The sequence below is a fragment of the Felis catus genome, chromosome C2 (assembly GCF_018350175.1).
Source record: "Felis catus isolate Fca126 chromosome C2, F.catus_Fca126_mat1.0, whole genome shotgun sequence".
NCBI lineage: Eukaryota > Metazoa > Chordata > Mammalia > Carnivora > Felidae > Felis > Felis catus.
In genome coordinates, this window is record NC_058376.1 from 67,281,008 (window position 1) to 67,298,818 (window position 17,811).

At 36.0% G+C, this 17,811-nt stretch overlaps 1 protein-coding gene across 6 annotated transcripts in view; it reads right to left on the reverse strand.

Moving 5' to 3' along the window:
- GOLGB1 (golgin B1) overlaps nt 1–17,811 on the reverse strand; it is a 91,651-nt gene that overhangs the window by 34,179 nt on the left and 39,661 nt on the right. For all 6 annotated transcript variants that reach the window (XM_023260208.2, XM_023260207.2, XM_023260206.2 and 3 more), the window contains 3 exons: nt 11,600–11,714; nt 9,095–9,168; nt 827–6,012 (listed from right to left, as the gene is read on the reverse strand). In XM_023260208.2, coding sequence (XP_023115976.2) covers nt 827–6,012; nt 9,095–9,168; nt 11,600–11,714 — 5,375 coding nt within the window. The remainder of the gene's footprint in view (nt 1–826; nt 6,013–9,094; nt 9,169–11,599; nt 11,715–17,811) is intronic.

The window sequence follows — 17,811 nt, forward strand, 5'->3', positions numbered from 1 at the left end:
AAAAAAAGAGAGGAGGTCATTAATTACAGATTTCAAGGGAAAACTACCTGATGCCTAAGGAACACATACAACAAGTACTCAGACCTACAAATGAATCAATATTTATGATTCAAGGTGCTCATCCTTTTAATGAAGAGATATTAGTTCTATTGAGTGCTCTGTATTAAAGGTATATTGTACCTAAGGGTATTTCAGTCATAAACTCCCAAATATTGTTGCTGATTTTAGTGGCATGACTTTGCACACTCTAGAAAGCAATATTTTCTATTTTGTTTTACTTTGCTCCAGACAAGCTAATGTCTAGCTTCTTAAAGGAATTATCTTGGTGTGACAGACCATGAGGAAACCTGTCTCAGAGCAGAAAAATCCTATTAAAAGTGGAGGAGTACCAAGTGTTAGTTCCTGAGCTTGAAAAGTGATATAAAATTGGTGTTAGAGGAAAAGAACTCTAACAGGTATATGCAGTATGAATTAATGTGAAATATAGGGAAGAGAAAAGAGGAGATCATTTAGGAAGCTAAAGCAGTCATTTGGGAGTACCACACTAAAAACCCAGACAAAGATAGTGGAAATGAAAACGAAAAGGGAGAAATCAAAGAGATCTCTCAATAGAAAGATGGGAAGAGAAGCAAACATGGATATTTCACCTTAATACTAGTCAAAAATCACTGAAAAAAAAAAAAAAAAGAAGTGAGGGAGAATATAGCTTCTAGAGAAGTCTAAGCCAAAATGAGTCCTGTAATATCAAAGGCAATAGAAATAGTTTAAATAGTGACTTTCTTTGCCTTCAGTTACATTTAGAAGAGCATAAAACTTATCCATTTACCTGGAAATATTGATCTTCAATTCTTCCATGTGGATGGACATCTGCCTAAGCTGATCCTTTAGAACACTGCAATTCTCCTCTTTGAGTCTAATTTCTTCTTCTTTTGTTTGAATAGCATCACTGAATTTCCTCTCCCACTTCTTGGCTTCATCTATCACCCTGTCCCGATCATCCTGGAGGGAAGACATGCTCTTAGTGAAAGCTGCAAGCTGGGCCACAGTACTATCAAGGTTTTCCTGAAGTTGCTTAACTTCCTTGTCTTTCTTGTTCAAAGTAATCTGAACCTCTCCAAATGTCTCTTCCAAGTGGACTTTCTCTCTACGCAAAGCATCCAGTTTCTCTTGCATGTTCTTCTTCTCTTTCAGGTGTTTCTCTTCTACCTGCTCCAGTCTCCGCTCCAGATCTTCATCTTTTTGTTTCATTTGGCTTTTAACTGATTCTTTGTTGGACTGAAGTTCCTTTTTCAACTTGAGATTATCTGCTAGGACCCTTGCTGCTTCACTTTGAGTGTCATCTAGCAGTACTTTGAAGCTAGCCAATTCTGTTTCTGCCTTCTTGCGGTGTTCATTGGCTTGAGCCAGATTTTCTTTGGTTATTTCCAAATCTTTTTGGGACTCTGTTTGAACAAACTCTAGGGCCTTTACAGTTCTCTCCAGAGCACTAATTTTCTCTTGATACCTGATGCAGTCCTTCTGCAGCTGCTTTACTTCTTGTTGTTTTTCTTTTAACAGCTCTTGAAGTTCCTTTGCATGGCTTTTATTGCCAGGTTCCTTCTGAGCACCTTGTATTTTCTCCAAATATTCCTTTCGTATTTCTGATTCCACCTTAGTTTTCTCCTTGACTAACTGCTGCTTTTCTTCTTCCAATTCACTCACACACTTTTTAAGGTTCTGCATTTCGGATTCCAGTAGCTCATTTTTTATTTGGGCATCTGTAACATCCTGATAGTAATTCCCAATGCTTCCATTAAGTTCTGCTAATTGATTCATAAGCCTCTCTTCCAAATCATCTTTCTCTTCTTCTGCTGTCTCCTTTAGCTTGGTAACTCTGGCAAGTTCTTCTTGCATTTGCTGATTTGATAGGTTTATTTTGGTTATTTCTTCCTGAAGTATTTTTAGTTCATCATCCTTTGCTGATATTTGACTCTGTAAGGTACTTCTCTCATTTTCTAAAGTCTGGTTAAATTCTCTTTCTTTCTGCTTCTCTTCCTCTAATTCAGCAATTTTTTCTTTGAGCTGATCAATCTGCTGCAGGCAGTTATTAATTTCATCATGTGAACTGACATTCTCATTTTCATCAGGCTTCTTGGCACTGTTCTCAGATGGAACAGATTCTGAATATTCAGGCCTTGTGCTCATGTTCAGAGAGCTTTGTTCATTAGAATCACCTGGGACAGACTGTGTTGTCCCTTCAAAGATATCCCTTTGGTTATCAGGTTTCTCAGTGGCCTCCAGGCTACCTTGTTTGGATACAGTACCTTCAACCTGATGCTTTAAATCTCGAACCTCTTCACATAGAGAGTCCTTCTCAGTCATTAAAGCCTCAAACTCCTTAGAAAGGGTTTTATACTCTGTTTTGACCCTTTCCAGTTCTTCTTTCAAGTTGGAATTGGAAGAAAGAAGTGCTTCCACATCATCATTCGATGTACCTCCTCCAGAATGTACCTCTGCTCTAAGCCGGTCATTCTCTTCTTCCAATTCTAGGATTTTCTGTTGTTTAGATTTAGCAAACTTTCTCATCTTTTCTTTCATTTCCTCCATTTCCCGTTCAGCTTCCTGTAATTGCTTTTCTGCCTCTTTCTTGTTTGCTTCTGTGCTTCTCAACTTGCCATACAGTTCTTGCTTCTCTTGCCTCACAGTTTCCACGACATGCTGAATCCTTTCTGCCTCATTACTAACATTCTCATACGACTGCAGAAGGATTTCATACTCCTTTTGTAACTCTTTGTGTTTCTCTTGCCACTCAGCGCTTTCTGCAATCTTAGAACATTTCAAAGATTCAATTTCCTTCACTAAGTTTTTCTTGTCTTCAGTAAGATCCTCCAGAGCTAATTTCAGACTTTCACAAGAGCCATTGAGACTTTGATTTTCCATTAAAGATCTGTCCATTTCTGTAATGAGCTTGTCTCTTTCTTCCTGAAGAAGAGCCAACTTTCCTAAGAATGTATCTTTTTCTTTATTTTGAGCAGAAACTTGGCTTTCCACATCTGCCAGAGACTTAGTGAGATGTTCAATGGTTTCTCTGGCCAAAGACAATTCCTCTTGGAGACTTTTGTTTTCTTTTAGTGCTTCTTTTCGGGAAATAAGAGCAGCTTGCAGTTTCCTCTGTATTTGTTGCTTTGCTTTACTTTCTTCCCCAGTCTCCTCTGGCTTTTGCTTCATTTCACAAAGTTCCACCTGCAACTGCTTTATCTTCTCATCATGTTCTTTGGCTTGCATTTCCAGCTGTGTATGGAGAGCCTTGATTAAATCCTCTTGTTCCATTATCTCTGTCTGTACTTTCATAAGCGCCTCTTCTTTCTCACTAAGCTGTCCAGAAAGGTATCTAACTTCTTCTTCCTTTTTGCTTAGGAGTTTCTGCAATTCATCTAGTTCAGGCTGTAATTCTCTTAAATGTTCTAATCCAGCAATTTCTAGCTGACTGCTTTCCAACTTCTGCCTCAGGCTTTCTGCATGGGTTTCAGCCTCATGGGATGCTGTCTTCAGGCTCCGGATTTCCAAATCCTGTTTATTTATCTGCTCTTGTAACTGAAATACCTCTTCTGATTTTTTAGTAAGCTCACTTGTCACAGAACTAATCTTCAATTCCAACTCCTCTTTCTGGGCCTCTATCTCTTTCAGCTGGTTCTTAATCTGGACAACAGAAGTACTGCTCTGCAGAGCATCTGCATCTCTAGGAGAAAGCAAGTCAGACTCTGAAACAGATTGAGAAGGTTGCTGCTCTGTGGCTTTGAATAAAGGTTCTTTTAAACTTTGATTTGGAGGTCCTGGATCCTGCTGGTCGATGCTCAGGAGTTTTCTGTCTACAGACTCCTTTACTTGAATCTGGAGTTGTCTTAGTTGGTCTCCGATGTCCTCATTTTCCTTCCTCTGCTCATCAAATTGATCTCGTAAGTGATTATAATCATCCTTCTGTTGCTTTAGTTCCTCTCTAAGATGTCTTTCTTTTTCTTGTGCCTTCTGTAGAATCGCCTTCCGAGAGGTTACCACCTCCTGTAGTTTCTTTTGAAGTTGCTCCTTTTCTTTTTCAAGGTCCAGCATCTTTTCTTCCAGCTCTGGTTTCCAGTGTTCTCCACTGCCCACACCAGGTGGACTGATGGCCACTGTTTCTTTTACAGGTGCTGCTGAGTCTCCATCACCTACATCCTTGTTACCTGTGGTTAACTTTTGGATAACTGCTTGGTTTTCAATGATTTCTGCTTGCAGCAAATCTATTTTGTTTGTCTTCTCTTGCAGGTTCTGATTCATCTGTTTGATCACAGCCTGTAACTCTTCTTCAGCTGCTACCTTCTCTTCTAAATCCTTCCTTACATGCTCTAGCTCCACCTCTTTCTCAGATATTATCTGTTTTAAAGAAATTTCTATTTCTTGGCACTTAGCAGTCACACATTTTTCTGAGTCTTCTTTGCTTTCTTTGTCTTCTTCCATTTCTCTCTTCTCACTCTCATTGAGTGGGATCTCTTTCGTAGATTCATCTTTCACTTTGGCCAATTCCTCTTCTAATCTACTGACTCTCTGTAGAAGTTCCTTTCTGTTAATAAGAGCTGCCTGGAGCTTTCTCTTTCTCTGTTCACTTTCTTTCTTTACAAGGTCTAATTCATGCTGAAGTTCTTCTTTACTTAGGAGCCCTGCTGGGTTCAGCTCATCACAATTCTGTTTAAGGCCAGAAACAACTTCTTTATCTTCTTCTATCTGCTCTTTTTTTGCTTCTTCAGCCCTGGATAATAAATTCAACTGTTCTTTAAGAGTCTTAATTTCAATCCCAAGAGAAAACTTCTCCTCATTAAGCTGAACCATTTTCTCAGTCATACTGAAGCTGATTTCCGTCACTTGCTGATCCTTCTCTATGATGGTTTGTCGGAGGGTTTCCACATCTCTTTTTTTCTCTAATAAGAGTTGATCCATTTTTGCTATTTCAAGTTCCTTCTGTGAAAGAGCCTGAGAAAGTTCTTCCATCTTATTTGATATATTCCTTACACATTCTGCGCCTTCAAGAACTTCATTTTCCTTCTTCTCCAGCTGGCTTTGCAGGCTTTTTATCAGTGCACTCTGCTCAGAAAACTGAAGCTGCAAACCATCGAGTTCATTCTGCAAAACTTCAATCTTCACATCTTTAGATTTGGCTTCTATGCTGAGACTGTGGATCTGTTCAGTAAGCAAGTTGTGATGAGTCGTTTGACTTTCATAGTCAAGTCTTCTTTGCCTTTCTGCTTCTGCAAGGCTCACTTCCAGTTGCTGTACCTGAGCCCTCAGTTCCGTTACCACACTAAGTTCCTTTACTTGAGAGAGAAGTTGGTCTCTTTCTTCAGACAAAGCAGTGAATGCACTGTTGGTATTTTCGGCATTTTTCCTAAACTCATCAATCAACTGGGTTAGGTTGCTGATTTCTTTAGCTTTCTCATCTAAATTTTCCTCATAGATTTCCTCTGCTTTCTGAGAGTTTATCTCAAGCTCCAAAATTTGCCTTTTTAGCCTTTCCAATTCATCCTGGTGACACTGACAAATTACTGGTACAGCAGAAAGGGATTTATCAACATCATCCTGTTTGGTTGATTTTAATTCCATTTCAGTGTCATTTAAAGATATTTCTTCAGATGTTCTATCTTGATGTTTAGTACTCATCTGCTTTTCTTCTTCAAGTGTTGGAAGACTGCTCCCTTCATGTGGCATTGGGGGAAAATGTTGCCCTGTATCTTCAGGCAATACTTTCATGCTAACTGTAAGTATTCCTTCACTTTCTGTCTGCTTCATTTCTTTCTGGTCAGGGACCTCAGCGTCCCCCTCGGCCTTTTTCCCCTGGAGCTGCAGCTTAAGAAATGCAATCTCTTCTTGAGCTTCTTTCATTTCCAGCAATAAAACGGACAGTTCTTTATGTTTCTGAGAAAATGTGTTGTCTAAGACATCCTGTCCACTCTCCTCAGCAGAAGAGCTACTCTTGCTGAGTCCAGTAATATCAACCATGTTGACCTATTTTTTAAAAAAGAAAGGAAAAGCCTCAATCAGATGTCTTATAAGAAAGAGCCTAACTAAAAACTCATATTTCAGGCATTTTTCAAAACCTGAAAATCTCTAGTCCAAACCTCCTTCCATAAAGCTGCTAAATACTTTTAAAATCAGTTATTATTTCCCAAACTGGACCTCTGTGTGAGAGTACCCTGTCAATCCTATATTGAGGTCAAGCCATATTCATAAGACCTATATAGTAGCCTGGAACTCTTTTTCTGGATATCCCGTATTTGGGAAACTTTTTCTTTGGATTAAAATTCCTATTTGTTTCTCTTGAGAATTGCTTAAAAAATAAAAAGAAAAGCAGGAAATGCATTAAATTTTGTTTGATCCCACACCAAAAAGGAAGTTATGAGATCCTTTTTCCTAAACTATCCGTTGAAATGGGAAATATTACATAAGATAGCCATTACCACCAGATAAGTAGATTATTAAACAAGTAGGTTGAGATAAACTACCATAATCAAATAACCAAAAAGAAGTTCTACTGAGGGGTGGGTATGAAATTACAGACTTGTCTGTCAAAATATTAACCATTATTATTACAAAGATAGCTGTGTTAGACTGCTTAATCCATATACATTGTTTCTATAATTGTCTTCCTAGGAAACAAAATCAGTGAATCTCCTGGTAAATTTCATTAGAACTTTACTAAATTGAGTTTGGAGACAGTGTACACAATGAAATCTCCACCTTTGCCAACAGCACCATTTTTTCCCCCTGAAAAAAATTCCAATTTGATAGGAGGGGAAAAATCCCCATAGGATTGTCAAATAATGTAGTGGCCAAGAGTACAAGCTCTGCAATCCAACTGAGTTCACATCTTAGCTCTGCCATTTACTAGCAAAAGCTGGCACACAGTAAGTATCCAATGAATCTTAGCTACTATGTTGGTAACATTCTCAGCCATTGAATAAGAAAAAATATTCATCACTTTAAAATTATTATTTCAAGAAAGGTTATAATTTTTCATAAGCATTATTTTTAATCATTTAAAATTCTCTGCTGTCTGCATTATTCATAATCAAATTTCTGGAGATGAACACTGGACAGAGTATTTAAGCACACGGAAAAAGCTCCTTTTATAATTTCTTCAGGTCACATGCTTATTTATCCATCCCTATATACACTAAAGACCTGATATAGTCAAGACATCACTTTCTGCCAGAAGACCTCAATATAATTCCTTTTTTGTTCTCTCTCTCACCCTAAGTATACTTGTTTCCTCTTCTCCATCATGCCACTTCACTCACTCTCTTCCTTCCCTTGGTCACACCCTCTGCTGCTCTCCATGAGATCTACTAAGTTCAATCAATTTTTTGGCTCAGGTGAAAAATCAATGTTATCCCTAAGATATATACCCAATGTTATACCAGAGAACTTTGTTTTTTCCAGCCACTCTCATTACTTTTTCTGCTAATACTAGCCTTTCCCTTTCAGCTGAGCTTACACTTTCTATGCACCTTTTCTACTCACTTTCTCTTACCCCAAAGGATTATCTTAGGCACCCTTCCTTTTGTGTGTGTGTGTGTGTGTGTGTGTGTGTGTGTGTGTGTGTGTGTGTTTCCCCTTTCTTTTCCCTTGTTCTCTGTTTTTCTGTTCTCCCTTCTGGTACTGTTTTTCTTTTTCTTTTTTTTTTTTAATGTTTTTATTTTTGAGACAGAGAGAGAGAGAGCATGAGCAGGGAGGGGCAGAGAGAGAGGGAGACACAGAATCCGAAGCAGGCTCCAGGCTCTGAGGTGTCAGCACAGAGCCCAACATGGGGCACGAACTCACGGACCGTGAGATCATGACCCGAGCTGAAGTCAGACGCTTAACTGACTGTGCCACCCAGGAGCCCCTGTTTTTCTTTTTCTTAAGAAATTACCATCTTTCTTACCTGTTCCTCTTTTTTGATCTAAGTTATCTTGTTTTCACTAGATACTACTGCTAAGCATCTTAAAACATTAAGCACCTGCTTGGCCAAACACAAACATTTTTACTCTGCCAGTATCCATATAATGCTATAACTTTCAAATTTTAGTTTCTTTTTGCCAAGTTTGTGAACAGCACATCAGCAGTCCCATAAAAAAATACTAAATATAAGTATAATGGTTAATTTTATTGTCAACTTTGCTAAAGCATAGTACCCAGATACATGGTCAAACATTATTCTAGAATTATTCTACATGTGTGTGTGAAGGTATTTTTTAGGTGAAATAAACATTTAAATCAGTAGGCTTTGATTACCCTCCACAATGTAAGTGGGCCTCATCTAATCAGTTGAGGCCTTAACAAAAAAAAAAAAAAGACTGACCACCTCCAAACAGAGGGAATTCTGCCACCAGACTGCCTTTAGACTCAAACTGTAACTCTTCCCTCGGTCTCTAGCCTGCTGGCCTACCCTCTAGATTTTGGATTTGCTAGCTCCCACAATTGCATGAACTAATTCCCTTAGAATAAATCTCTCTCTCTACATATATACACACTCCCTATTTTGTTTCTCTGAAGAATTCTAATATAATTAAGCAGACACTTCTGTTAATAAGTTACATTATTCTTCAAGGCCACTTATGACTCTATCACTGACTTCTTAAAACAACAGAATATTTAGGAATCACACATTCTTATAGTAATTTTCAGGTTATAAAAAGCACCGTTCTTCAAAAATACTCTTTTTAATATAATCCTAAATGAAACTAGGCCAATTTAGTGGAGGGGAACTAGAGATTTTATCTAATCTCCTCACTGAGAAACTTTTCCAAGATGGGCAAAGAAGTTGAGATAAATAATAACCCAGTATGAGAAATGAATTATCAAATCCCAAACAAATGGCTACTATACTTGTATTCTGGTTCAGGACAAATAAAACAAAAAATCCAATATTTTGATATAAATGAGACCAAATGGGAAATAATAACCATTATAACTTTCTTAAATACACCTCATTTCTAGATAATGTAATTCTCTGTCAACATTAGAAAGTTGCTGAAATGTTTAGGTTTGAAGCTAACTTCTCTTGATCTAGTTCACATTCTGGTTATTTTAAGAACATATCACTTACCTCACTGACTTCTCTATCTGCCTCTCCACTTCTATTCTGAGCCTCCAGGAGAGTAATCTGAGAAGACAGTTTTTCTGAAAGTCACAAAATAAATATCCTTAGATGATTTATGTAGAGTGTTTGAGAAAACAGAGACATGATTGTGTGTGAGGCAATTTGAGATGCATGATATAATCCAAGAGGAAAGAAATAAACAAAATAGTTTTGGGAAGACAAAAGGCTTATTTTATCAAAAAGAAATGGCAAGAGAAGACGTGATATAAGACAGAATGGTGGGGAAAAAGACAGAATGGTTCTAGGTGATGATAGTTAATCTGAATGAAGTATATAAATAGTGGAGGGCTTTAGAGGAGAAGGATACCAGAGCATGTGAAGAGTAGCAGCTATTTCTGTGGCACAATTTGGGACTTCTTGGGTAATAAATTTGCCTTGATTTATCCATAACCCTACTGTGTTCATAATATACATCTTACATTCATACAGCACTTAAAGGTCTTCAATGTTCTTTCACATATGTTTATAAAGACATCAAATTTTAGCACTAGAACACAGCTATCTAATCTCCTCAATGACCATATAAAGAAACGTTGAAATGACATGACCTACAGCTAGTTCACAGAGAGCTGGGATCATAATCCAATCTTCTAAGTTCTACCCCATGTTCTATTTTGATACATATATCTAAAAAGGGTAGTAGTACCTTGGAGGATAAAAACACTGAGTATTAACATGCCCCCAAGAAGTTTATACTCTTTCTGAGAAGCTAAGACAGATATATTAAAGGTAAAAAAAGCATTTTATACTACATCTAAATGTCTTAACATGACCTACATGGGCTCTCATGAGTTGACCCCACCTATTCTACAACCTTTTCTTCTGCACTGGCCCTTTTTTGCTCACTCTCCTCCCAAAATACTGGCTTTATTTCTGTCTGCAAACATATCAAGTTTATTCACATTTCATGGTATTTGCACTGCTTTTTTCTCTGCTTGGAATGCTTCTTGCTTGGCCTTTTTGCATGGCTGTCCCCTTTTCTTCATTCAGGTTTCAAGTTCTCAGAGAGGCCTACCCTAATGACTCTAATGTTGCTTTCCTCTTCCCCCAGGCAAACTTGCAGTTATCTATTTTATTTTATTTTTATCCTAATACTTATCATGTTCTGAAATTTTAAAATTTATATATCTGTTCATGGCCTATCTTCCCCTGCAATATGTTAGGCAAGTTATCACAGCAACTAGATTACTGCTTGGCACATAGAATAGGTACCACAGAAATCTGCTAAATGAATGAATGACAATTCATGAAACAAATGAATTTGAGACAGTATATAATGTGTTCAGACATCTCACAAGATTATTTGAGGAAGAGGTACAGTGGTAGAAACGGAAGTGCAAAAGGGGAGTTGAATAGAATATGACACATAAAGCAAAGGTAACCTAAAACCAAACACAAAAACTAATACAGAAAACCTTAAGGGCAGTGATCCTTGCAGGAAAAAGCAAAGAGAATGGAACTTGTGTAACACCTCTAAACTATAATGAGCTACATGACAGTGATAGGCACTGTTTGCAAAACTGCAAAATAAGCATCATGGATAAAGTCTCAAAGAAGTGCTTTAAGCGGGTTGATTAATGAGCTGAATTTGTGGTGTTCTTTATATATTAGCAATGGTGGGAACAGTCTAATACAGATATATAATCCCCAGCTAAGTAGAACTGAAAAATGGTTAAGGTGGAAATACTGTCTCTAGAGTTTAAGAAAGGTACAAACTTGGGGCACCTGGGTGGCTCAGTTGGTTAAGCATCCGACTTCAGCTCAGGTTATGATTACACAGTTCATGAGTTCAAGCCCCTTGTTGACAGCTCAGAGCCTGGAGCCTGCTTCAGATTCTGTGTCTCCCTCTCTCTCTCTCTGCCCCTCCCCCACTCGGGCTCTGTCTCTCTCTTTCTCAAAAGTAAATAAACATTAAAAAAAAATAAAAAGAAATGGTACAAACTTTACTTGGTAAAGTACCCTAGTTGAGGTCTGAAAGATGAGTAAGAATTAGCCTGACTAAACGAAAGGGATAGGGTTGTAAGTAGTATATAGCATGAGCAAAACTCAAAATGTTTTCTACTTTTGAACCTTTATTTTACACTAATCTCTGTTACTTCATCCCCAAAATGTATTACCAGGAATACCCTTTCTCTCATCATTTTGCCTCTTTAAAAATTCATCCTCTTATTATGGTCCTATTCAAGCCATGCTCCTGAAAAGATCCCTTGACCACTCCAAAATACTGATATCCTGCAGCATTTACATCCCATAATGTAAAATGTTATTATATAAACACGGGTATGATGCTCTAACTGGTCATTGTGTATTAATCCTATCTTTAATAACCACCAGCTGTGCTAAGATCATTGTCATCGAATCAGAAAATCTACATGTTACACATGTATAGTGATAAAAGTAGAAGCATGTGGGTTGAGAAGACAGAGAATTATGGTTTTCATTTATACGTACCATTCTCAGCTTTCAGCTCCTCCAGCTCTATAGAACTAAGGAGCAAAGCTCTCTTTTCATTCTCTAGTTCTACCACTTTCTTCTGCAAAAAGGCAATATTCTCCTCAGTGACTACCTAAAATGTAGAAAGACAACAAATTAATGATTCTCAGTGAAAAACCCTCACATAATGCCCAGATAGCCTCTGGCATTTTTGTCTTCTAAAAGTTCTCCAGCCATGAAAATACTTTAAATATGGCATCTACTTATTTGCCTAGCTCATCTTTAAAGTAATGCTTTTTATCAGAAGATAGAAAAATTTTCACACAAACTTCTAGTTCATTGGCTTTCAAATTTAAGAATAGGCACTGGATTACAAAGACAGAAATCTCAAGTCTATTGCACAAGAAAAAACATTTTCAGGTCCATAAGTAACATTACAAAGTTTGCTTAATGCCACTTGATAACCAGATCACTCTCTTGTAGGAGACTAAACATGAAGAGTGACTCCCAAAGAAGAACAGGGACAAAAGTTAATATATAATCTTTAAAAAGAAGAAGAGCCATAACTGTTTTTGTTTTTTCCAAGGATAATAAAAATTATCTTGTGCTTCATTTATGCATCCATATTGGTTTTGTTTTCCTAGTGAGGCAAATATCTCATTAGGACACATCTTTCGTTGTCTGTCGTTTTATACAGGTTTTTCTCCGCCAAGGGGATTTTCTATACAATTCTTCATAAAACTGTAGAATTTTTGAGCCTTGATAGTCTTTACAGCCTACTCAGCCCCAAATCTTCACTTAATGTTTAAAGAAATGGCAAGAGATGAGTTTAAGGATTCTATGACTTATTCTAAGGGAAGTTCCCGGTTTGCATTACAAGGAGCAAGTAAAACACTGACAGAAAAGCCTCAGAATGAGATCTTGAAAAACAAGGAAACAGACTTTGGGGCAAACACACCTGGCAGAGTGTGAGAAGGAAAATCAATGAAAGAAGAAAAAATGAATTATCAAATCCCAAATAAGAAAAAACGGTACAGCTAAATCCAATCGTATCAATAATTACATTAAATGGACACTAAACACTCTAGAGATTATGAGAAGAAATAAAAGAGCATAACCAAACTTTATGCTGCTTTTAAGACATTCACTTTTTTTTTTTTTGAAATTTATTGTCAAATTAGTTTCCATACAACACCCAGTGCTCATCCCAAAAGGTGCCCTCCTCAATACCCATCACCCACCCTCCCCTCCCTCCCACCCCCCATCAACCCTCAGTTTGTTCTCAGTTTTTAAGAGTCTCTTATGCGTTGGCTCTCTCCCACTCTAACCTCTTTTTTTTTTTTCCTTCCCCTCCCCCATGGGTTTCTGTTAAGTTTCTCAGGATCCACATAAGAGTGAAACCATATGGTATCTGTCTTTCTCTGTATGGCTTATTTCACTTAGCATCACACTCTCCAGTTCCATCCATGTTGCTACAAAGGGCCATATTTCATTCTTTCTCATTGCCACGTAGTACTCCATTGTGTATATAAACCACAATTTCTTTATCCATGCATCAGTTGACGGACATTTAGGCTCTTTCCATAATTTGGTTATTGTTGAGAGTGCTGCTATAAACATTGGGGTACAAGTGCCCCTATGCATCAGTACTCCTGTATCCCTTGGGTAAATTCCTAGCAGTGCTACTGCTGGGTCATAGGATAGGTAAGACATTCACTTTAAAGAAAGAGTAACTTGAAAGTAAAAGGATAGAAAAGAACGTACTATACAAACAGTAAACATCAGAAGACTAGAGTTCTTTCATTAATATCAGATAAAAAAAAGAACTTCAAGTAAGGAAATGTTACTAGAGATAGAGTAACATTTTATAAATGAAATAAGGAACATTTCCTCAGAAGACATAAAATCATAAATGTAAAAGTAATTAATAACAGAAATTCAAATTACGAAGAAGCAAAAAATGACAATTAAAAGGAAAAATAGATAATTCCAGAATCCAATAACTAGAGAATATACATCCTTTACAAGTGCACAAGGTATGATCACCAAGAAAGACCACAGGCTGTATCATAAAACAAGTCTCTAAAAAATGTCAAAGGATTTTAAATCATATACAGCATATTACCTGATCACAATGAAATCCAATTACAAATCAATAATAATAAAATATCTAGAAATAAAACCAAATTTCTAGACATTAAACAACACACTTCTAAATAATCCACAAAGAAGAAATCGCAAGGAAAATGAACAATAAAAAATGAACAATAAAAAATATATCAAACTATGGACTTTGAGAGAATTGTGTAACTTTAAATGAAAAATGCTTATATGAGGGAAAAAAACTTAAATCTTTGATATAAAGTTCTACCTTGAGAGGTTAGCAAAAGAACAACAAAGTAAAACCAATTAAGTAGAAAGAAATACCAGAAAGCAACAATCAATGAAAGTGAAAACAGACCAGTAACAGAGAAAATCAACAAAGCCAAAGCTAGTTCTTTGAAAAGATTAAAAAAAAATAAGAAGTGGAATAATTGCTAGTAACACTGCTCAGGAAAACAAAGCATAAATTGAGGGAATTTTAATCAAAGGATACACACTTGCAGTGAGAAGATGAACAAATTCTGTCCTGGAGAGCTAATTTACAGCACTATGATACACAGTTAATGATACTGTATCACATACTTGAAAGTTGCTGAGAGACTAGATCTTCAATATTCTCACCACAAAACAGAAGTGATAATTATGTGACATGATGGAGGTGTTAGCTAAGGCTAAGGTAATCATACTGTAAAATATAAATGAATCAAATCAATACTTTGTACACCTCAAACTTATACAATGATGTATCAATTATATCTCAGTTTTTAAAAAACAATAGGGACTGGGGTGAGGGTGAGTGCCACTAAAAAGCTATGGGCATTAAAAGGATAAAGAGGGAATATTATAACCAACAATATGACAAAAACTAGACATCTTCAATGAAATGGGCAAAATCTCAACAACAATAACAAAAAAACCCAAACTGACATAAGATGAAAAAAAATCTTATTAGCATTATACCTGTAAAAGAAATTCAATTTCTTTCTTTCTTTTACAATTTTAGACTCAGACGGTCTCACTGTTGAATTCTTTCAGACATTTAATACCAATCTTAAACTCTCAGAAAATAAAAAGGAACACTTTCAAGCTTGTCTTATGAGGCCAGCACAGTCTTAATATCAAAATCTGACAAAGATATTATAAAACAAAGAGAAAATTATAGACTGATATCCTTCATGAATATGGATACCAAATCCTTCACAAAATAGTAGCACATCAAATTCAGTAATGTATTAAAGCGATAATACTTCATGACCAAGTGGGATTTATCCCAACAACACAAGGTTGGCTTAATATTAAAATACTGTACCACATTAACAGAATATAAAAGAAAATCCATATGTGCATTTAGAAAAATGCAGAAAAAGCATTTGACAAAATTCAATGCCAATTCTCAGAAAACTAGAAATAGAGGGGAATGTCCTCAATCCAGTAAAGGACATTTATTGAAAACCTAAAGTTAATGGTAAGCATAGCTAATGGTAAAATATAGAACATTTTCCCATAAGATCAGGAACAATGCAAGAATCTCACCACTTTATGAAATAGTGTAATGAAAATGAAGGTCCTAGCTATTGCATAAAAAAAAGAAAGACATAAAGATTAGAAAGAAGTAAAAGTCATCTTTATTTGGAGATGACATGACGGTTTACTTAGAAAATCCAAGGAATCTATAAAAAGAGACTAGAACTAATAAAATGAATATTTGTCAAGTTCAGATAATATAAAGTTACTAAGCAAAATTCAATTGTATATTTACACATTAGCAGCAAACAGCTGGAAACTGAAATCAGAATAATTCCATCTACAATAGCATCAACAGGCATGAACTACTTTGGAATAAACTTTTAAATGTGCACAGCCCCTCCAATGAAAACTATAAAACATCACTGAAGGAAATTAAAGAAGATAAAAATAAGTGGGAAAATATACTACATTTGCTCATGGATTGATAAGTTCAGTAGTGTTAAGATGTCAATTCTCCCTAAATTGATCTATAGATTCAACACAATGCCAACTCAAAATCCCACCCAGCTTTCTTTCGTTTTTTTTTTCTTTTTTTTTTTTTTAAATATGTTTTTTTGAATTCCTATCTGATTTAAATTTTTTTTTCAACATTTATTTATTTTTGGGACAGAGAGAGACAGAGCATGAACGGGGGAGGGGCAGAGAGAGAGGGAGACACAGAATCGGAAACAGGCTCCAGGCTCTGAGCCATCAGCCCAGAGCCCGACGCGGGGCTCGAACTCACAGACTGCGAGATCGTGACCTGGCTGAAGTCGGACGCTTAACCGACTGCGCCACCCAGGCGCCCCTCGTTTTTTTTTTTTTTTAATACAATTTGAGAACACAGACTATATACTTTCTGTGGGTATGTACCTGTAATAAAGCGATCTTGAATAGAAGAACAAAATCAAAAGACTTATACTACTTGACTTCAAGACTAACTACACTCTACAGTAGTAAAGACAGTGTGTTACTGGCATAAGGACTGACAAACAGATCAAGACAACAGAATACTAAGTTCAGAAATGGACCTAGTAATCATTTGATTTTCAACAAATATACCAAAGAAATCCAATGAGGAAAGTAAAGTCTTTTCAAGAAATAGTGCTGAAACAACTGGACATCTATATGGGGGAAAAAAATAAGCCTTGATCCTTACCTTACACTACACACAAAAATTCTGAGGTTCAGAGACTTAACTGGGAAGGCTAAAACCGTAAAGCTTGTGGAAGAAAACAAGACAAAAACTTCATGACTTGGCATTAAGCAAAGGTTTCCTAGTTAGGGCACAGAAAATTATAACAAAAAAAAAATAGATAAATAACAGGTTTCATCAAAATTATAAAATGTCTACTAATTAAAAGACATGAAGAATATGAGTAGGAGGCAAGCCATTGTGTGGGAGAAAATAGTCACGAAACAGATTTGAAAATAAATTGGCATTCAGGATATATAAAGAATCCCTACTACTTGATAATAAAAAGACAAAGAACTTCAATTTTTAAATGGGGGAATAACTTGAAAAGACACTTGATCAAAATAAGATATATAAAGCCAGGAATCTCAAGAAAAAATGTTCAATATCATTTTTCATCAAGGAAATGCAAATTAAAACCATGAGATACCACCAAGCACCCATTAAAATGGCTAACATTTTTTAAATTGACAATATCAAATCTTGGAGAAGATGTGGAACAACTAGAACTCTCATATATTTTAGGTGACAATGTAAAATAATACAACCACTTTGGGAAATGATTCGGCAGTTTCTTATAAAGCTAAATACATACGCTATGGCCCAGCAATTCCTCAACTAGTATTTACTGAAGATAAATGAAAACGTATGTCCTCACAAATACCTGTACAAGAATGTTTATAGCAGCTTAATTCATAATGGCCAAAGCCCAGGAAATCATCAACAGGAAATTACAGCACAGTCATGCAAAAGGAAAATGCAATATATTCACAAAATTAAGTACTTCTCAGCAATATAAAAAGTACAGTATGATATATGCAGCAATATGGATGAATCTCAAAACAGGCTAAGTGTAAGAAACTTTACACAAAAGAGCACATATATTTACATGACTCTGGAAAACAGGCAAAATTAATCTGTGGTGAAAAAACAGAACATTGGTCATCTCTAGAAGGTTAGGATGTGATTGGCTTCAAAAAGGTATGAGAATACTTCGTGGGGAGATAGTGATATATCTTGATAGGGATTTGGGGTAACAGTAGTGTATGCATTTGACAAAACTCAATGAATGGTACATTTAATATTTATACATTTCATGTTTCATAAATCTTACTTCAAAAGAAAAAAACTATAAATAAATATTAAAATCTAGTTAATGATATGCATGTTGGAATATTTAGAGAAAAATGTATCTACAACTTCCTGTGAAATACATAAAAAATTAAGATGAGGTAGTGGATGGATAAATGGATAGATGTTTTATAAAGCAAATACAGTAAGATGTTTTGTTTTGTTTTGTTTTGCTTTGCTTTGCTTGTTTTTTAGTAAAATGTTGATAGAACCCAGATAGTGGATATAGAGGTATTCACTATCATATTCTTTAAATTTTTTGAAATTATTGAAAAATGTCTTCAAACATTAGAGG